The following is a 22,438-nucleotide window of genomic DNA, read 5'->3' as shown; positions in this document are numbered from 1 at the left end:
CAATAATAATAATAATAATAATAATAATAATAATAAATAAGAAAATATTACAAATTTTCAAATCTCTTCTACAAGTAAAGCCTTCAGGCAAACCCTGTGAGTTTAGAAATTATAATACTCACTGGTTTCACCACACTGCTGATGATGATGATGATGATTCAAAAAAGGGAAAACATCAGACTCACCAATACTGTACCATCCATCTGTAAGAGTTAGGAAAGGAACACCAGACGACTTCAGGGGAGAAACACTTGGGTGACTAGCACTCTTATCTTTCATTTGATCATTCTGAAATAACCAAAGTACATACATATTTATCAGAGGAATTAAAAGCAAAAAAACCACAATCAAATATTCTATCACATACTTTCTAACTCGAGGACAATAGCAAGGGTAGCCACATAAAGATAAAAAGCAAAATTCAAAGCTGGGATGAACCAAGGTAACTGAAATATTTAAACTAGTGAGGTGAAGACAAAAATTAATTAAAATAAAATGAACCAGTGGATTTTCAAGAGCAGGCTTTATTTAATGAACTGAGCATTTCCTTCAGGACAACTCTGAAGCAATAAGAACAAAAAAAAAATGGATAGGTAAGTGCATGTTGGAAGAAACTAAATCAACCAAGTGAACAAGTCAATACCTCAACATCAGAAATACCAGAGAAGAGCAAATCGACATTGAGTTACTAGAAGAGGATGGCTGGAGACATATGCCTCAGGAGGTATGGAAGGTTGAGTAAATGTATGCTGAAACAAATGTTGTTAAACAAATAACTCAAAAAATACAATTCTAATGAACATTAGAAATGATTAAAGAAACAGAAGTTTAACTTTCAACTAGAAACAGAGGTTTAACTTTCAACTCTGTCTTAGTAAAGCAGTAGAAAATAAAAATGAATTTACATTGAAACGAAGAATTCCATGAACAAGAAATTGGGCAATGAATGTCTTGAAAAAGAAAATTACCACCAAAACTTTTTTTTTTTGTAAAACACACTAATTTTTTTCAATACCTGTACATACCAACTCTTTCTACTTTACTTTTTTATCAAAGCAAAAAACCAGTCAAAAAGCAGAATTTTAACCACATTACCCCCTCTACAGTAGTGCAAGCACATCTGGGGCCTTGAAAATCCTCTTAGAAAAACTCATCCAGGCAACCTGTCTGCATTTCATGATTCCGGATTTTTCACACTTGACCAAATAAAGGTAAAAACTTACATATGATGACAGGACCTACAGTTGGTAAACTTTCTACTCTTTACGTCCTGTGGTAGCAGCAGGACAGATGGTCTCTGCTTTGAATAACGTTCAGAATCCATTCAAGTCGTCACCCTCCCTCATTCACTCACTATGGAACCTTGCAAAATGTAGACTGTCCAAGGTTACCCACCACTTAAGTAAAAAACAATGGGCACGCTTTGTCTCCTGCATTCAATTACAAATCTATTGATGTCTTTCACTTCAAGATTTGTATCAGTCAAACACATCTGAGTTCATTAACAGAGCCACATATTCTATTTCTCACTCAATCCCAGGAGCTCCAGCACAGATCACCTAATGTTTAACAAGTCAGCCTGGGTTTTTAGCTGTTTATCAATCCCACCCACATTATGCTTCAGGCTATTATAAGTGAGTTTGTTGAGGAAAAAACCACAATTTTTTATCAAACTTTTTTCATACAGTCATTACCAGTACTTATAATTAGATTTCTCTCCTCCAAACAACACATTACTCAGACATCATGAAAAGTGAGAGCCCACAGCCAGGAAATGAGTGCATGTACCTAGCTACTTACATTTTCTTTAATAAAGGCTAAAGTGTCTGGGGTATTCATAATTCACAAACATGGATTTTAAAATTCGTTGGCTTTTATAAATACAAATATTCTGGTCACCTTACCAACGACCAGCTCTTCAGCTGCTTTCAGCAAGTCTCTTGTTATTCCTGATGTCTTGGGGCTTTTCCATTTTCCTAAGGATCCTCTCCATCTCCTCAAACATTATATTTGCTGCTGACCCCTCATTTGTGACAACACTGTCAACTTTTTTTTTCAACATATAGCCATTTCCCCATTAGGGAGTAGCTCTAGAGAAAAGATAAGATAATGATTCATCTTTAATCACTGGATAGTAGATGATCCCCTATGCAGAAAACTTCCATGACATCAGCCTCTTTATACCCTTACAAAGAGGGTCCATCAGTAGCATGTTGATACCCTAGGCACACCTAAACACACTACAACATTCACATCTACCTTGTACTTGCAATCTTGCTTCCTCAGTGTTGATGACCTTCCTTTTCCCTTAGTCTATCCAGCATTTCGTAGGCGTTCCTCTTTTTCTGTCTCCCAACACTTCTGGATTGCATACTCTTTTCATCAACTTATCATGTCCAAATGATCAAGCCACAGATAAGCACCGATACATCCCTTCACTTATGCTAACCTTTTTAGCACTTCTAAAAATCTAATTTCTCACCCTTCCACTTCTCTTTATGCCATATATACCATGCAAAAAATTTATGTTTACAGCTTCAACCTTTTCATTCATTCAGTATCTATACTTTGCTTCCATACAGGAGAGTTAGCTCAACAATCTCTTGATGTACTCTAACCTTAGGTTCCACACAGACTCAAGTTGCCTTTCAATCTATTGCACACAATCTCCTACCTCCCTTGATTTAACTAGTGATTCACCTCCTACCAGCAACTGAAACATTTGTCCCCAAAATCCTTTAAGACTCAACTGCTACTATTCTCCCACCATGCAGCTTAACCTTAAAATGTTACTATTATGTTCACTCTCAACTTACTCCTCTTGAATGTTCATTCTCATATTGCTCCTCTTGTATATCCATTCCCAACTTACTCCTCTTGCAAACACTATTAAACTTTTTCACAAGTTTCTGCAATGTTGTATCATGCTTCTTCACTACAGTGTTGTTTGCAAACATCAACCACTCCACACTCCATCAGCCATCCATTTTCTTATTCTGCACCTCTCCACCTATGAAACTAATTCTGAATGAATCAACAAGATACAGTCTTAGCAAGTTGCATCATCAAATTTTGCTATTTTACATTCTTACCCTAATGTCAGCAATGCAAAGAACTATTGTCTTCTGAGGAATGTCATCACCTTCCATTATTTTCCTAATAATTGGCCGCTCAGCTCTATCAATTTCTCGATCATATCGGTACTTCAGCCTGGCTACAAGGTTTTCAAGAGTCAGAAATTTTCTGTAATGAAAAACAAATAAATTGCCCAAATTCAGACTAATACTAGTAAAAAAGCAATAATTTAAATATACATTTAAAAAAATCAGAGAAGCAATCATCTGTTTGTCAAATTATTGAATGAATATTCATGCACACTAAAGTAATATTTTTCAAAAATATTATCAAGCATGCTTCCAACAAAAGATATGTTAATGAACTCAACATGTGAAAACTTACACTTCTTATTCCCTGACAGTAATCTAAGGAATCGGAGTTAAATTTAACTGTAAAGTTGCTTACAAATCTTACGTATACTGTATTTGAACATATATATATTCTCTTCTCAAGTCCTAACGCCAACATTAAGCTGGCATACTCTCCAAAATATCAAAGACTATTCATTTCAAATTGACTGAAAATTTGAATTTAAGACAGATTCTAAGTTGTATACTGTACTGCAGGATTAAGAAAATAAACTAGCAATAAACTGGCAAGCTTAATGCTAAAAATCTTACTTTTTAGTCAAGCATCTTTCTATTGCTGCTAGCTTCCACACTATCCATTTATAGTGATTAGATACCCAGCCTGAGGGCACTAATCTTGGACTTACACCAGGCATTGCTAAAAATCCCCTTTCAGTTTCAGCTGACCCAATGCAGTTATCAGGTCCAGGGATAATGTGACAACCTTCACCACAATTAATACTTGCAATCCTAAGAAAAAGAAAGACTGTAATTCCATAAGGGCAATGATACCTCAGTCATAAACAAAAAATATTTATGATTCATTAATCTACAAAATATTAAATATAGACCTATTTACTCAACTTAATTTTGTTCTTTAATTGTCAACTTTTTGTTAACAAAATGAATGATAATAAATTTCCAACATGGCTGACTGAGAAACTAATAAATTTGAATTTAAGTCCTGTTATATACTATGTAGATATAATTATTTTTTTGATTTCACAACTACACTTACTATCAAAACCCTTACTATATCCTGATTACTAAAAATATAGTGGTGACTATGACAGTTTTAGTTAATGGTGGGTGATTTAGAACTGCACAATTGTATATATATTTTGTATAAGTTAAAATGTTGGCAATTATGTAATAATTACAGAGCTGTAAGCATTAGAAGACTGTAGCTTTCTGCTTTCCCTACGGGCATTGAAAGTGAATAAAACAATGGACAGTGCAAGAAATGTATATTTATACTGTAAATGCCACCCTTGTCCAGTCACAAAATCTATTTTAGTCATTACCCATTTTCCTACTGTGCCTTCTAATATAAAAACCCCGCAAAAATTTATATGTGAAACAAAACACAAAAGAGAAACACTGTGGAATATATTCAGCTACCAAGAATAATCTAACTACATTACAACTGAAAATAAGATTATACCTTTTATCCATCAGAGGGAAGCGGTAGACTGAAGCATTACTTGCTGTAATTCCTAAAGCTTCAACACTGCTACTTTTGAATACCTAGAAGATAATAGGTAGCTACATTAGAATACAGAAATAAATATCACTTGTGCAAAATGTAAAATGTACCCTTCCATATACAAAATAAATGCTTTGGCATCACAAGGTGGGGTTAATTTGTCTTCCGAGTTGGAGTATGTGAGAAAAGCATATGGCTACTAATCTTGAAACCTTTTTCAAGTATTATCTTTTACTTGCATATATTGTTCAATGATGAAATGTACTTAATTATCCCCCTGCATAGTGTATATCTTAAAACTCTAACTAAAAGGCACAAGAGTGACACAGAATCATCATAAAGAGAGACAAGTCTTTTATGGTCTCGCCTTAGACAATGAAAAGGATGACCAACCTTAAAATGAACTCTACACTTTTGGTGTATTACATCTTGCAAATATCAAAAGGCTGATGGTAGACAATGAAAAAATTTACAAAATTTATCATCCACAAAAAGTTTGAGTTGTATACATTTTGAAATTTTTCTCCATACACTGGCTGAAGTAATTGAATCATTTGCTCCACTGGGTATTACAAAAACAATGCTTGGGATGAGCAATGGAAGTCCAATGACAGAGGTATGCAGACAAGAAATACTCTAGCACCCCATGGAATTGTTGTACACTGAATTGTCTGTGGAATTTCTGTGTCAATATGAAAAGCATACAACAGTAATTAGGGAGTTGGAAAAACCAGAAGAGGGGGAGGGGGGAGGCAAAATCAATCCACACAGCAGTCAACAGCAATCAGATAGAAAGGAGAGGGGGTGACAAGGTACCTAAAGGCATATAGAGTGGGTTGGAAAAGTTACTCACCTAACCTGTAGGCCAACTAATGGAATGCTTTGCCCACTTGAGACACAGCAATCTTAAGTCTAAACTGTTTTGCAAAGAACTTATTGCCTTCTTTTTTTTTTTTTTTTACCTATTTTGTGGTTCATCTCTTCTTTCATCCTGCCCATTACATTTACACTAAAATATTTATGCAAATCAACTACTATGGTTATTCCATAATCCATACAGACATTCATTTTTTATCTTTCTTAATGCCTGTTACCCTCATTATTTTACTCTTGCTACAATTCAACTTCACCTTTCTTCTCTTACAAACTTTTAAACTGTCCTACAGTCCTCTGCAGTTCCTCTCCATTATCACAAACTAACAATGTATCATCAGCAAACATCAGCCACTCTGCACTTCATTAGAAACCTTTTTCTTATTCCACAATGTAGTGTGTCCTGCTTTTTTTTCCCTCTCTTGGGTGAGGTGTATATTTAGCAAATGATAACCTCTAATTCACTTACCACTGGTGTTCCAAAAGACTTCATGCTTAATCTTGGATGATTACTGTCAGATCTCTGCTTATGAAGAACACCTTGAACTGGATGCACAGAATGCTCTCTTTTCTCCTGTATTTTTCTTTCCTGTTTTATGCAGAGGAGTTCTCTCTCCCTTAAGAGAGTTTCAATGTCTGAAAATGTGCATATAGAGAAATGTTATGCAGCACAGGTAAGGGATTCAGGCCGTACAAAAACATCTATGGTGTCACAGTTCCATACCACAATGGTGGGATAACACTTGTTCTAATTTAGCTACAATATTCTACTACAGTTGATATTCTGTGAAGATTTCAATTCTAAAAGCAATCAAAATCACTAAATGATAAATCACTAAATACAGCTGCCAAAGTTAATATTCTTACTTTAAAAGAAAATCCATGCCATGCAAAAATATGAATCACTTGTCACCATGAAAAATATGAGAGAAATGTTTTACATTGCAATATAGTCATTGAAAAGTCTCACAAGCCTCGTCAGGCCACATCTATAAAACTCTGACCACCAAAAGTAAGAAAGCAAGAATTTAATTCTTTTCCATCAGTTTTGATATTGCTGTACTTGCAATGGAAAATCTTGGCCTTTCAACAAAATATGTCATACCTAACTATAATTTTACTACGAGAGAATCTTATATGGTAGGACAGGTTCTTTGAAAGGTTTCTTACACCATTTTTCACCTTTCAATTAAAATGAATAAACTATGGAAAACAAGAAGATTTTATTCATTTTCCTTTTTAACTGACAGAAAATTATGTAAAATCTCGCAAAGTGGTGTAAAGAAGGCTCTAAAATAATGTTTCAAAATAATAAGCCACCTTGTAATTGTTGGGAGCGTTATTTAGCCTTTCCATGAAGTCTTGCTGTGATGATTAGGTATTTCTCCACCGTACTCAAGATATAAAATTTATGAAATGTTTATTTTCATAATGTGCATATTAAACACAAAACAACCAAAAAATATGACACTTTAACAAGCAGAATTTGTCATTCAAGAACTTTCAAACTGCCCCAGCCTTTCAAAACTACGTATATTCATGGTCATGTAACTACGACCATCAAATACAAGACATATAAAAGGTACTGCATTGTCAATATTTTATGTAACTGTATAAACAATGCTGTGCATGTACAAGTGTAACAAGAAAATGGAAACCATTCAACATACAAGTAATGCTCGATGGTAGTGCACATGCAAGTGCAATGCTTCCTCACTTCACATTCACTTGAGTACCCAGTTATTTACATTTCCTTTGAACTCCATTTGCTATATACAGTACAGTACTTTTGGTGTACAGATATTGTCATTATCAAATCATATGTAAAGTAATGTACACAGTGTACAATTCACTCTTGAATACCGATTGAACAACATTTGTACCATATACAGTAAAACTTGAAATGATTGTCCCATACGATTGTCATCTCTCAACTGGCCTTGCCTAAGAGGTTTTCCACAATGACCAAATTAAAATTACATAATTCAAAATACTAAAAACTCCTGAACTAGCCCAAAACTACAATACAAAAAAGTAATAACAGTCCACACCATACATCTAAACATATGTGTAAACCCTAAAAGAAGGAATGAACCAACTTCAAAGTGCTAACTAGCTGACAACTTAGGTTGTTAGGGGTAAGCCCTAAACCTAATTTAATAATAAAACAATAAATTGTAAAAATGTGTAAAAAATCAGCAAAAGGATACTTCAACTACTACTACTAACAGATGCTAAAAACTATGTATAATGATAATTACTTACAAACACCACTTGTTAATTGAAAGAGACTGGCAACAGATAAGCTACCTAGCATAGGGTTAAAATTAACACTTTCATTTCTTAAGAACGGTGAAAGAGCAATAAAAAATCTGTAAAATATTAAGATTATTATAAATGAATTAATGAGGTAGGAATAATGATGAATACTGACAATATTGCAGTAAAGAAAAAAAATTGAGGCTTAAGTTGGTGCATACCATGTGTTAATACTTTTTATGCATTTTAAGACAAAATATTGCAGTGTCTTGGAACATTTGAACACCATAAATGTGAGAGTATATGAGAGATCACGTTGAGATGAAACAAAATTCTTAGAAACTAATTCTTCATAAACTAACTACAGAGATAATTTAACCCAATTCATCAACCAAAAAATGAGCAAAATAAATTTTTTTAACTTATTCAGTATGAGGTAATGAACAACACAAACCATCTAACATTTTCTTACCTGCATGATTATTGAGATCAAGTTCAAGAGGATGTCTGACATCTAAACACTTTAAAATTTTTGCAGGATTTCCATCGTGCTTTTCTTCCTGAGCCTTACGTTTCTTACGTGAAGTGTCTTCTGATTCCCAAGAATCATCTTGTAAGAAAGCTTCTGTTATTATACTTATTTCTTGAGTATCAGAGGTAGCAGATTTTTCTTCAACTGATTGTATTCTTTTGCGCAATTCACTCCTCTTGTTTTCGTAAGCTGGCAATGACTTCCTCTTAAGTATAGATCTATCATATAGATGTCTTCCTTTAATAGTATCCTGTGAGTGACACTTAAGTTGATCTCTATGCTCACATCCATCAAACTGAGGCCTATACTCTTCCTCAGAATTAATGTCTTTGCCCTCATATTTATTAACAGTTAAACAGGATATATGTGAAGGCTGTACTTCCTTCATATTTACATTCCCTAAATTTCCCAAACCTTCTTCATCACTGACCACCTTCGAGGCTTCCAAGCTTCTTTTCCTTTTCTTATCATACCTACGAAGCTTTCTTTGTCTTTCAACATGGACAGATTGAGATCCAATTATTGGAGAAGTACTTCTTTCGTCATTGTCACTGTCATGGTTTTTGTATTCAAGATTCATATCGAGGTGTTTCATTTCACTGTCAGATAGAGCCTTTTCTATACTTTTCTTGTTTTCACAAGACACATCTTGTTCCATGTTTTTCATCTGTCTAGTTAAGTTTCCATTACAATTAATTAGTTCAACAGTATTGGCAAGTCCCTCCAAGGAGTTAACAGAACCAGTTTGATATCCTTCAGTACTTGAACTATCTTTGACTTGTAAACTCTCTCCAACAGGTGCCACCTTAACTTGCATCTTCTCCTCCACTGCCAATTCACTGAATGTGCCACAACTGGTGTTTCCATTTCTTAGTTTGTCTACAACTGAAGATTTTGAGGTAGCCTGACCAGAGTGAGAAATCTGATTCAGATTTGTTGTACTTTCAATATTTTCTTTGATATCCTTATAATTCCTGTGACTGCCAATTTTCTCTTTCCAAGAAGTTCCATCTACATCATTTTCAAACAGTTCTTGGAATTTTTTCGAGTACTCTGATAACTTTTCCTCACTAACGTGAATTTTTGATCCTGATGCAGAGGTAAATCCTTGGAGAGGTTGTTTATTTTTGGGATGGGGACTGGTATGTTTCGTATCTCCAACATTCAGGTCATTCTTGACATTACCACCAGTGTTCTCTCCTTTTCTGTTGTAGTCATCTTCATTATCTAAAAAGGCTAAAAACTTTTTTGACTGCACTAACAAAGACTCTTCACTGGGTATGATTTTAGATCCTGATGCAGTTGTAAATCCATGAAAAGTGCTCAAATTTTTAGATGAAGAGACAGTATCACTGATTCTCTGACACGTGCCATGTTTCTTATTATCATCTGATCCCTCACAAGAGCTGACTATAGATGCAGATATATTACCATTTAGCTCTTTTGAAATTCTGCATGCAGGACTACCATCTACAAAACCTGTATGGTCCCTACTTTTCACAATATCAATGACACTGTCATTGTTATATCCTTGCTCTCTGCTGTCTCTATCACTATCTAAAAATTCTTGAAACTTCTCTAAATGCAAAACTAAATTTTCCTTGCTAATCCTGATTCTAGATCCAGCAGCTGTATTAAATCCTTGCTGTTCGGAAAATGCCAATGTAGAGTTGTTCTCTACCAGTAGAAAGTTTTCATTTTGCAAGATGTTACTGGCTTCACCGTTAATATTACCACTTCCTGAAGCTGACAATTCCTCTTCATCCTTATCAAGCTCTAAAACCTTTCTTGATTTTAACAAAGATTCATCACTGACTTTTACCTTGGACCCTAAGGCTGTGGTAAATCCATGAAAAGACTCCTTGTCTGCAGAGCAGTATTTTACATCTGCATGGTTTTTATACTCTATAGGAGTTCTAATTATTGTGTCAGAAGTTACATCTTTCTCTGTAGAACTGCTGTCACCATTGCCAAGTAACTCTTGGAATTTCTTTGCATGCAAAGCTAAAGATTTCTTGCTAAGTTTGATTTTAGACCCAGCAGCTGTAGAAAATCCCTGAAACTTTTCAGGAAACTCTGATGTAGAACAGTGCTTAAGAGGTCCAAAGTCTTCTTTCCTTATGCTATCACCGTCAATATTTTCACTATCTTGTGGTAAGAATCCACTGTTATCCTTGTCAAGCTCTAAAAGCTTCCTGGACTTCAACAGAGATTCTTCACTGACTCTTACCTTAGATCCAGAAGCAGTAGTAAATCCCTGAAAAGATCTTTTATTTTCAGAAAACTGACTTTTACCTGTGGGATTTTCGCCTCCTGCAGAAGTCTTGATTTTATTGTTAAAAGCCACATCTTGCTCAAGGGAATTATATTCATCATTGCCAAAAAGTTCTTGGAATTTCTTTGACTGGGCAACTAAAGATTCCTCACTAACTCTGATCTTAGACCCAGCAGCTGTAGTAAAACCTTTACAATTTTTAGAAAGTTTTGATGTCGAGTCATGGTTCTCAGCACCACCATGATACACACTATTTGTTTTATTCTTCTCTTCATTGGTAATAAGACCATCTTCTTCTTCCACAGCGAGTCCTACTTCATCCTTATCAAAAAGCTCTTGAAACATGTTTAATTGCTTACACAAGGATTCTTTGTTGATTCTAATCTTGGACCCAGAAGCTGTAGAAAAGCCCTGAAAGCTTGTAGATTTCTCATCACCTGATCCATGACTTATGAAATCTACGGTGTTTCTTTCCTTCACAACAGTACTGGCTTTGTTGAACTCTACATCTTTGTCCATGGAAACAACCTCATCATTACCAAAAAGGTCTTGAAACTTCTTTGCTTGCAAACTCAGAGATTCCTCACTCAGTTGAATTTTAGAGCCACCTGCAGTGGTAAAACCATGACAAGAAAATTCTGTTTTTAAGCAAACAGATTTCGCACAAACATCATTCTTTATAATATTACTGTTCTGACTGTTAACAGTACTATCTACTTTAGCATTACTGTTCTGATTGCTAACAGTGCTATCTACTTTAGCATTACTGTTCTGATTGTTAACAGCAGTATGAAATTTAGCATTACTGTTTTGGTTGTTATCAGCGCTATGTACTTTAGCACCACATGTAAACTCATCCTTGTCAAAGAGTTCTTGAAACTTTTTGGCCTGATTCATCAGAGACTCTTCCTCAACTCTGATCTGGGAACCAGATGCTGTGGTGAACCCTTGAAAGCCTTTAAAATTAACTGGATTCTCATTTAGAGGATCATGACTTGAAAAACCTGCACTGCCTGTATCACTGACCTTTATTTTGTTGTTAAGAGTTTCATTTTGGCCAGTGGCACTACCTTTACCTCCATCGAAGATTTTCCCATTACTCTTTGACTGCAATTCTGAAAACTCTTCACAAATGTTGATTTTTGATCCAGATGCTGATGCAAGATGGTGAAGTGGTTCAAAGTTTTTAGAATAAGCACTGTCAGTGGATCTCACACTTTTGGGGTGAACTGGTATGTCATCTGTGCTTGAATTTTCCTCCCATAGTGACTGAACCTTTTTTATAGAACTTTCTTGAACCTTAATCACTGATCCTGAGGCAGTAGAAAATCCTTGGAACCTACTGGGTTTTAGAGCAACCTCCCTAAAATCATTACTTTCTGTGACTTCCTCTTCAGTGTTTAGCATGTCAAAGTATGGTTTTTTTTCACCAGAATGTAAAACAGGCAGTGCTAACTTCTCATTCTGAACATCAGCTTCGTTTGGGTTGCCTAAATACATTGCTTCATCACCACAGAAATCTTTAGTTTGAAGGTTAAGCTTCTGCTCCAACTCTGCAATATCAGCTTCATTCAAGCTATCATTCCAAAATTGGCTTACAGTGTTACACTTTTCTTCTTCAACACTCGACAATAATGTAACACCCTGGAGAGGCTCAAAAACTTCTGATGATTCCGCATCTTTGCTTCGGGTATTAAACACAAGACTATTACCCTCCCTTTTGACCTCATTTGTGGAAACACCATCATTAGTATCTCCTATGTCACTACAACTTTTTATGGAATCCATATGTTTTGGTAACTTATCACTATTAGAGTCAAGATCTGAAGCTGAATTACAGTGACCACCATTTCTTAACTGAACATCATCTGGAACTTTTATTTTGCCGCCTGAGCAAGTTGAAACATTATCTTTGTATTCAGTGATATCAACCTGAAATATTCCAGCTATAGCATCAACATTGTCTTCATACACATGAGATTGCTCAGATGTTATATTTTTCTTGAATGTAATACCAAGCTCTTCATAGGCTTCTACTGATTTTGTTGGATATAAGAAACCTGAGGATCTTCTTTTAGAAAACAAAGAACACTTATTACGTAAATTCTTGGATCTGTCAGGCACAGGTAAAGCAACTTTATCAGCATCAGTAACTAGATTACAATTCTCTTGAAGGTGTCTATCTGTAATTTTGCCTGAATGCAAATGCTCTCTCCCAGATAAAGATGTGACATGGACACCTGACTCTTCACACACAATGTTTTCTGCATTAATTTTTACTTCATTCTCATTTGTTATAGTACAATTCAAATTAGAAATTCTGTCGTCTGACATAATACCAAGTGATTCCTCTTTCAAATCTGCATCTTGATATGAGCCTTTTCTAGTACCATCATACTTCTGGGAACATGACTGAAAACTGTCTTCAGTTGATTTGGTGTTACACTCCAGGACTAGTTGACCTGATCTTTTGACATCTACAGAGATGGTACTTTCACTGGCACTGCTGTTAGACTTCTTGTTTCCTACTGTGCATCTTGACTTTGTCAGATTTTCTCCATAACTCTCCCTGCTAGATTTGGATTTCTTTTTAACTGGAGAACATATAATATCAAAAGGATTCTCAATGTTCTTTTGTGAACAATCTACTATATCTGACAAATCATTATCTTCCATAATTTTGGGAAATAATCCAGCTTTTTCAGTGGTATTACTAAGTGATGTATTAGTACTTTCTTCAGGTTCTAAAACTCCCTTAATCACTGGTGGTGGTTTTGCTAAAGGAGTACTACTCTTGCATTTGGAATAATCTTTGCAGCTGTTTTGTGCAGTAACATCACTGGTTTTTTGGTCATTAGATGAAGCATTAACATCCAAGTTGTATTCACGCTTTTCTTGATCAATAAACAAAAATTCCTGAGTCCCATCAACCTGACATCTTTGTAAATTTGCATCTTGTAGGTTTTCCTTGTTGTACCGTCCTTTTACGCTGAATGCTCTGACTGGAGAGTGGCACTTGATTATCCCAAGATTAGGGCTCCACTCATTATCTGATGGTTGGCTTCCAGTTGTTAATGGGCTGAAGAGGCTTCTGGCCAACACCTGCAATAATTAATATAAATAACCACTTGATCTTGACAAGAGAACTTTACATGTAACACACATGAAAGGAAAGAAACAGCATAACCCATAAATACATTCCAACCATCAAATATTCAATAACATAATGAAACACTGCCCAATTCTGCTTTTCAAAACTATGACAACCGAAAGATATTTTTTTCTCACAATGAATAACAATACTAAATAAGATTTTTAAAATACATATGATTTTTGGGTACAAACTTATCACATCATAACTGCTTTCAGGTGTATCCTGTCAGAACAGCAAAGCTCCAAAGTCCCTCTATAGGAAGAATATTTTCACTTCAAGTATTATCTGAGCACTCTGCAAGCTCTTTGAGTCGGAAAGAGACTTGCCACATTTCAGACACTGAGTTTCAGGGACTTGGAGACAGCAAACTACTGATAAACCGTTTGGGAGTCCATGAGTTCTCAAGACTAAAAACAGGTCATGAAATCAACTACATTGTTATTACAACTACGTTTGTATTGCAGAAGGACTACATCAATAGCAGGTGAAAGCATTTATACTCTTAATCTGCGGTACACTCACACCAACTTGACAATTAGTTAAAGCATACGAAATCAGTACCTTTTGTCTAAGGCCATGACTAGGGTACAAAGTACGATGTTCAAGTGTGGATGGTGTGTTGACTAATTTTTGTCCTTTTGAAGATGGATGTGAGCATGGTGTAGCAAGATCACTTGTCCAGGTAACTGATGATTCATTCAGAGATACACCCAAACTTGTGATTATATCTTCAGTCCTGTTGCCATTGCTGCAAAAGGTATGTAATTAATGACATACAATACATTATTCTTAGGAAAAAAAAAAAAAAAAAAAATACATAAGAAATTATAACTAACATCTTAGTGCATAAATTTCCATTTAACACTGAAATGAACAATCTCAAATTCACGTCAGAGTAGTACTGAATTTATATTACGAATTTATACTTTTTAGGATCTGTATGTAAGTGATATTCATATCTTACAACTATTTATTAAAAAATTAATTCTTAAAGAAAGCATAAAAAATGTTTGTATGGATGTGCTGTTAATAAATTTGCTCTTAAATAACTTTGAAAAATAACTCCCTTTACAAGGCCAATGAGTAACGTTATCTTCATATAAATAAGCATGATAATCAATATTAAAATAACTTGGCACTTTTGGTTATTTAGACAAGCAAGTATTCTATTACGTTTATTTCATATCAGCTATATCTAGCTCATTTAATGGATTTTTTTTCAGATTCAGACAAATTCGATAAACAACAAAATCTGACAAGCGGAAGTGCCAGTGTATATTTATGCACATATGTATAAAAGACATTTAGCTTATTTGTTATTAAACCAAATCAAACTTCTGTAATAAGGTATGGTAATTTGGTAAATGACTGATGATCAATGATAATTACACTGCTTTGGTTAATTGAATGTCTACCAGTATGACAATATCAAATAATTATTATATGGACTTTTGCTCTTACAAAATAAACACGTATGGCAAGACAAATGACAAGACAAATTATAAAAAAAATCTGCAAACTGTGCGTGATATTTTTTTAATTGATGACAGAACTTACCCGCTTCGTGGTGAAAAGATATCTAACATTGGTGTTGTTGGACTGTAAGTAGACGAAGACACAGATTTTTCTGATGTCCCACCATCTCCTGAATCAAACAAAAATCATATAAATTTATAGTTGTTAATTCAAAAATCTGCATGTATATATGTACAGAGGACTGAATTTATCCTTCTAATAAAAAAATATGTACAAAATTGTATTCAATATAAGGTTTATATAAGGGGAAACATGTGGTTCACTAACAGATATTAAACAGGAAGGAATTCCTACTCTGTCATGGCTACTCATGGTACCAAATATAGTAGGGACCTTTGATTTACAATGATCCAAAATCTCATCTTCTTTTCTCCAATACAGTAAATCAAACTTACAATTATTCATCAACACTTCTGAGAAACTCTTCTGTTATAAACACATAAACTGATTCACCAAATACTCATTATTTTACTTACATCACCTCAACTCCTAGTCTACTTTAAAGCAAAAATTTTAAAACTCTGATTGAGACAAATCTTACAGATAACTGACTAATAACAGTATTATAATCTACAGAGATGAGGCCATCCTAGACATGATGTGTGGTAACTGTGTAATCATCCATCTTTAGATTTTCATGTCAGATCTTCCAATACGGTCAGCACTTCTAGCAGTCATGAAAATATACACAATATTCTAAGGAAAATACTGAAATTCCAAAGGAAATATGGATGAAGCAAGAAAAGTGAAAAATAAGAGCACACAATCAACAACTCTCAGGAGCACAGCCAGAAATATATTTCTTGCTTGTGGACATACAAGGAAATGACTTGATTACCACTATTATTACCAGAGACAATACCCAGAGGAGTGCTTGGTCAAGTGGTGGTTCTTCTTCATGTTTTCGTGCCTGGGAGCTTCTAACCATGGGATTAGGCATATGTAAACCAAGGGATTTGGGTTAAACATTTCAAGATGCATTCCTTGAGTAACTCAAAAATTATACTTTGACCTTTAGCTGTTTAAGTGGATATTTTTACATGTATCCTCATTAGACAGAAGGTGAATATAATTTCCAGCCACACAGTGTTCAGCACACAAGACAGACAAAATTTGGTACAAGAAACAAGAGTATAAAATACTTACCACAAGTTGTTAATGGAGGGGGTGACACAAAACTTACATCACAAAAATTTGAATATGGTAAATTTCTTTTACATTGTGGTGTGTCTGACAACAAGGGTGAAACGGCTTCCTTTTTCTTAGAATCAGAGCTATTTTCTTTCTTTAAATCTTTATCTAATGCTTCGAACTGGCTTGTTGACCAAGAACTTTCTTCAACCACTTTATCTTCAATACAGTCTTGCTGTTCCTTTCTAACCAGATGTGGGTTATCATTTTGACTAGAACCAGAACTTTTATCCTCGAAGTACTGGAGCCAAGCAATTTTAGTCTCACCAAGATCTGAAATACAAAACAAATGCAAAAATCACACCTATTGGGATAAGAACCTGAACAATCAGAAATAACATACTATTCCAAATTCTTTCTTTCCTATCTATTAAAAATTCTTTCTTTCCTATCTATTAAGGGGAAAATGCATTAAATGTGCCAAGCTACATTTCATATTCAACAGCACTTTCTAACTTGGTTAAAGTCTTGCTCAGTAATGAATCTTACAATGATAAAACTGGTCACTGACCTTGAAACCTGTACCACAAAAAATAAAATATAAGTGATTCACTTTTGTCCTTTCCCCTGATGAAGAAGGTGGTATAACGTGCCATCTCTTAAGCATGGTCAATAAAATCATATAAAATATCACCTAGTGATTTAGCACAAGTCACAATATCCAGTGAGCCAAAAAGTGACATCAGTCCAGATTTAACACTGTATTAAGCTTACTACAGTACTGTACTGCCTACATCTGAGGAGAAGACTCCCAGTGGACCCCCTCTTCTTCATCTAGTGATTTAGCACAAGTCACAATATCCAGTGTAAAATACTCCAAGAGCCAAAGAGTGACATAAGTCCAGATTTAACACTGTATTAAGCTTTCCACAGTACTGTACTACCTACACCTGAGGAGAAGACTCCCAGTGGTCCCCCTCTTCTTCAGCAGTCCAAAGACTGAAAAGAAAGGGGAGAGCAGGAATCCCAAATGGTCCTTTGAAAACAAAACAATCCACTCCTGTAGAAGAAAGTGCACTAGTTTTGCTGTAAATATTAACTGGTATTCTGATGAACCATGATATAATAATTACTAGGCACTGAACCAGTAGACTTTAATACAGAAAACTGTAAAATTAATACTGGTTGCCAGAGGAAGAGAAACTCTATCTTTTTTGTTCAAGTAATACAGACATACCGAACAGGCAAAAATCCAAAATAATAAACACGTTATAGTAATAATTGCTTTTCAAGTATCCCTAAAATACTGTACTGAACAACCACCTTCACAATAATAAAAATAAAAAATTAACACAATATTTAAAAAACCTAGAAAACTTCCATGTCCCCAGCAGTGGTGGAGACACCTTGATCTGACAGAGGCTGAAGAAAAAGTGACTCCAACAATCAGTGAGTAGGCAGGTTCCCCTTTCACCTGCTGCTAGTTAACTACCTTGCTGCCAAACTCAATGACTAGACCAGCTGTCACCAAAAATATATCCATATAAATGACAAAGGTCTACTATATCCATATACAGTATGAACAAATACAGAATTCTTTAGCTTTTGAAGGCTACTGCCCCTTTTGCCAGTTGTAAGTGAAGATTACTCTTGAGACTATTAGTACGGTACATTGGTGAACTTGCAGATCTTCATCTTCATTTACATTTCCTCTAGCAAATTGGCCAATGGTCCCCGAAAGATACAGGAATCTGTAATTTCATTATAATGGGCATCAAATATGCAAACAAGAAGGGTCTTTTTGTCCTCTGCATTTATCAAATTGTGACTGTTCTTAGTATGCCACTATTAATATCCTCAAATTAGTTAGGAAAACTGTATGAGCAAAATTCACTACATAATTTTAAGTATGCTGTACTATATAAGAAAGTTAGAACCCAAGGACAGCGTGTCATATATTACTTAAAAAGCTCAACTCTCGACACATCCATAATGACTAAAAATGACAAATTTTTAAAGTAATTTGTATTTTTCCCAACACACAAACCTGAGGTCTTTAGCTTTTGAACACACCAATAACTTGTGTATTTTATAGTAACATAAACTATAAAGCCTTTTTTTCACTTACAAATACAGTATCTATAAAAAACCAAAAATCCCAATAAATCTAATACTGTACATGAACCAATACTATACTGCAAATTCTGACATATAAATGCAACATACCTTTCTTCCTGGCAAGCTGATACCAGTCATATAAGTCATTCAAACCTCTCATATTCACCATAGTAGCACTTGATCTGTGAAATAACGCGAGAATTAGAAGCCATAATTTAACATACTGTTTAAATAAACACATAGCCTATGCCTGTAGTATATAAACATGATATCTGGTACAACAGGGCGATGTAAAAGCTAGTAAATAGAAATGTCTGCATGCATGAGTTTCTTACATCTGACCAATGTAAATACCCTTTCCCGTCCACTGAACTTTTTGTAACTAGTCCACATGCCTCAATTTCAAGCGTATCCTGCCGATCATATGCCTCTAACCTGCCTTGGAATTTGCCCTTTTGAATCATGACCGCAAATATAATCATTAAGATGTGTTTTTGATCCTATTGTAAGGTGAATAGTGTAGAAAATGTTAAAGTTTGCACCGAATGTGAATCTATGCTTAACTTTTAACATCACACAAAGTGTTAAATATCAAACGAGGTGCCCTATGTGCAAGGCTGTTGTTAAGTTGAACAGAAAAAACAGATTCCACTACGACAGTTCTATCCAATACCCGCATCTTATAACTCGTGTGGGCGTCAATGGGGGGAGCAAACCTGGCCAGGTCAGGGCATGATGCCCTAGGTCAGGTTAAGGTAAGGGAGGTTAAGTTAGGGCACAACTTTCCTTTACTTTTACACTGGCCACACAGTTGCCCAAATGACAGGATTTCAGTTAATAACTTGCAGAAAAGGGGACCGCAGAACCAAAGTGCAGTTTCATAAAAAGAAAAAATGATTACTTCTACTTGTATTGCTATAAAAAAAAACAGGTAAAATTTTATAAGTTGCCAAGACAACTCCGGCCGGCCGGCCATTTTTGCATGAAAAACCATTTTGGGTTTTTCATGCAAAAATAGCTATGAAACGACAGGGCACTATAAGAACCTAAAAATACTAATCTAACTTAACCTAAGGGTGTTTACTGGTTACAATTTCCCCTTGGCCTAATCTGACCTAACCTGACCTCTTCTATCCGTAGGTTTGACCTTGGCCTAATCTGACCTAACTTGACCCCTCGTATCCATAGGTAAATTAATGCTCTTTAGGACACTAGCGGACCGGGGAGGGGGGCACCTGGGCAAGTGCCCCACCCATGAAGAATAATGACAGCTATAATATTAAAGATTTAGATAATAAAATAACACAAGAAATATAAAAATTAGAAAAAATAAAAAATCTTTTATAGAAATAAGAGAAAAATACAGTAATAATAATAATAATAATAAGGGGTAGATTACAGTTTCGTATGCTGGGCCGCCTAACTCATTCTGCGGTGCCGAGATCCCTCCGCCAAGGTAAGTAGTTCCACCCAAACAGCTGACGACCAACGACCGAAATGCCCCGCGACCTTCCTCAGTCTCTCCCGGGTTCAAGAGTTGCTAACATGGCTACTTTCGTGTCTTCCGTGTCGATCCGACCCACGTGGAATTTGTGTCACGAAGAGCGTTCATTGCTGGTTTACCTAATGAAAAGTGGCCTACTTGACGATTTCAGCGGGACTTGTGGCAAGTGTGACGAAGGCAGCGTCGTCCCCTTGCCCCTTTAAAGCTTTCTCGAATTAATTAAACGTGCATATCCCTTAAATAAAGCCTTTTCAACACCCGCCAAAATGCGGTCTAATGTCGCCGATTCGACTTGAATGAGGTACGTGCTATTTCGAAAAGTTATATATTTACTATTTTCACGGCCCTTCTGGGGGGGTCCGGGGGGGGCAAAGCCCCCGGCCAGGTAAGGGCACGCCGTCCTATGTTGGGTTAGGTCGGTTTCGTTAGTTTCGGTGGCGACCTAGGTCGCTGGGGGTCCAGGGGCGAAGCCCCCGGCCAGGTAAGGGCATGCCGTCCTAGGTTCGGTTAGGTCGGTTTAGTCCGGTTGCGCCGCCATCTTTTTGTATCCGTCCGCGATTCTCTAGCCGGTACCCACTGCCACCTGGTGGTGGGTCTCGGCTAGGATATCGGCAGACGAAACCCACAGCATAAAACTGTAACCGCTCCATAATAAGTAATAATAATGATAATAATAATGGATATATGGCCTAGGCCCCATATATATATATATATATATATATATATATATATATATATATATATATATATATATATATATATATATATATATATATATATATATATATATATATATATATATATATATATATATATATATATATATATATATATATATATATATATATATATATATATATATATATATATATATATATATATGTATATGAAAAATTGGTGGCCCACCCCATGAAATTTTTCTGGATCCGCCACTGCTGTATTACAAAACAGCGTACACATAGCCTGCGGCCTAGCCTAGGCCTATACCATATAGACCTAGCCTAGGCTATACGAGAAAATACGTGAGGCTAACAGTTACCTTTGAATATATACGAATCAAAGACTGACAGAGAAACCTACAACTAACAGCAACGACAGTAGGCCTACTGTAGGTTAATTAGGCCTAGAGACAAGGCTACGGTATTCGTATCAGGCTAGCCTGTGGTAAGACTAATAGGCCTAGGTAAGCCTATGTCAGATCGCCCGAGTGCCAACTATTGTTTAAATATATTAAGTGCTGCCAGTAAGTGTTTTCATCTAATCCACACTATTACTCACCTTTTGTTATCTTTCCTCCACGTAACATCACTTGACAGAAGTAAGTTGCAAGTGTTTACACTTACCCCGCAATTAAAGTTTGCCGCGCTGTTTCCGAGTCTAATGTTTTCGTCTTCAGCACTTGCAGATAGTTCTACCGTACTGGATTATTTAATAATAATAATAATAATAATAATAATAATAATAATAATAATAATAATAATAATAATAATAATAATAATAATAATAATGTCTCGTTTCATTGCAACGAATGGAAATATGACATGGTACAGTACATATTTGTAATTGTAATAGCCACAATATGTCCTCTTAACTTCTCGATTTCTTTCCATACGTTGCAAATATATCATATTATACTGTAGTATTACAGTAAAAGACATTCATATCAAGAGAAATTTTAAAAAAATTCCCACACCTAATAGTATATATTTTATGTTTCATCAGAGCATGAAGTGTAATCACGCTATTACAATAAATGTCTTTGAAATAGGTATAAGCGGTAATGTTTCAATTACAGTGATATGGATGCGTGACTGTGTGAAGGAAATTCTAACATGTTTTAAGGAATGTTGAGTCCCTTAGATTATGATAAAATGTTGCAGGAGATATATCTAATTCTGGATATTTGTGAAATCCGTCTCTAAGTGGTGATAGAATAATCAATAACTTTTTTGCAACGAAGCCTAAATACACTATTTTTCTAACTGCCACCTGAGACATCTGATTGGTGATTTATATTAAGCCGGGCTTAATATATATCACATATATAACCGAGCTCAATACTGCATAGAAATTTAAGGAAAAATGTTTTACATTTGCTTCCTATGGTCTATATAATTATGAAAAAGTCCTGATGTAAATATATTTTAGAACTTGCCTCCAAAAAGTATCCAAATGCCTAAAAAATTAATTAAAATTTATATTTTTCTACACCTCTCAAAACTGTAGTTTTAAGTTTTTTATTGGGAAAAAGTAGTTCAGTTTTGTTCACCTAGATTTTATTTACTTTGTAAGTTGCGTATATTTGTAGATCATCCAACTATGTAAAGATTCTTTTTTTTTTTCATTGAATTCACCCATTAACCTTTAGCTCTTAGCACCTGTTTT

The 22,438-nt window shown here is 35.2% G+C and overlaps 1 protein-coding gene across 2 annotated transcripts in view; it reads right to left on the bottom strand.

The window, feature by feature from the left end:
• The window catches only part of LOC136832548 (breast cancer type 2 susceptibility protein-like), a 35,395-nt gene extending 13,927 nt beyond the window's left edge, over nucleotides 1-21,468 (bottom strand). The window contains exons 1-11 of one of the 2 annotated variants that reach the window (XM_067093542.1): nucleotides 21,332-21,468; nucleotides 18,658-18,731; nucleotides 16,447-16,764; nucleotides 15,322-15,409; nucleotides 14,326-14,512; nucleotides 8,276-13,712; nucleotides 6,014-6,180; nucleotides 4,630-4,712; nucleotides 3,738-3,935; nucleotides 3,093-3,243; nucleotides 186-288 (exon numbers count right to left, since the gene is read on the bottom strand). In XM_067093542.1, the coding sequence (XP_066949643.1) occupies nucleotides 186-288; nucleotides 3,093-3,243; nucleotides 3,738-3,935; nucleotides 4,630-4,712; nucleotides 6,014-6,180; nucleotides 8,276-13,712; nucleotides 14,326-14,512; nucleotides 15,322-15,409; nucleotides 16,447-16,764; nucleotides 18,658-18,718 (6,793 nt within the window). In that variant the 5' untranslated portion in view covers nucleotides 18,719-18,731; nucleotides 21,332-21,468. The remainder of the gene's footprint in view (nucleotides 1-185; nucleotides 289-3,092; nucleotides 3,244-3,737; nucleotides 3,936-4,629; nucleotides 4,713-6,013; nucleotides 6,181-8,275; nucleotides 13,713-14,325; nucleotides 14,513-15,321; nucleotides 15,410-16,446; nucleotides 16,765-18,657; nucleotides 18,732-21,331) is intronic. The other variant, XM_067093544.1, reaches the window with a different exon arrangement.
• Nucleotides 21,469-22,438: the final 970 nt, after the last annotated feature.

This window comes from Macrobrachium rosenbergii, chromosome 50 (genome assembly GCF_040412425.1).
Source record: "Macrobrachium rosenbergii isolate ZJJX-2024 chromosome 50, ASM4041242v1, whole genome shotgun sequence".
Taxonomy (NCBI): Eukaryota; Metazoa; Arthropoda; class Malacostraca; order Decapoda; family Palaemonidae; genus Macrobrachium; species Macrobrachium rosenbergii.
Note: the sequence above shows the minus strand (reverse complement) of the source record. Positions and strands in the feature narration are given on the sequence as shown.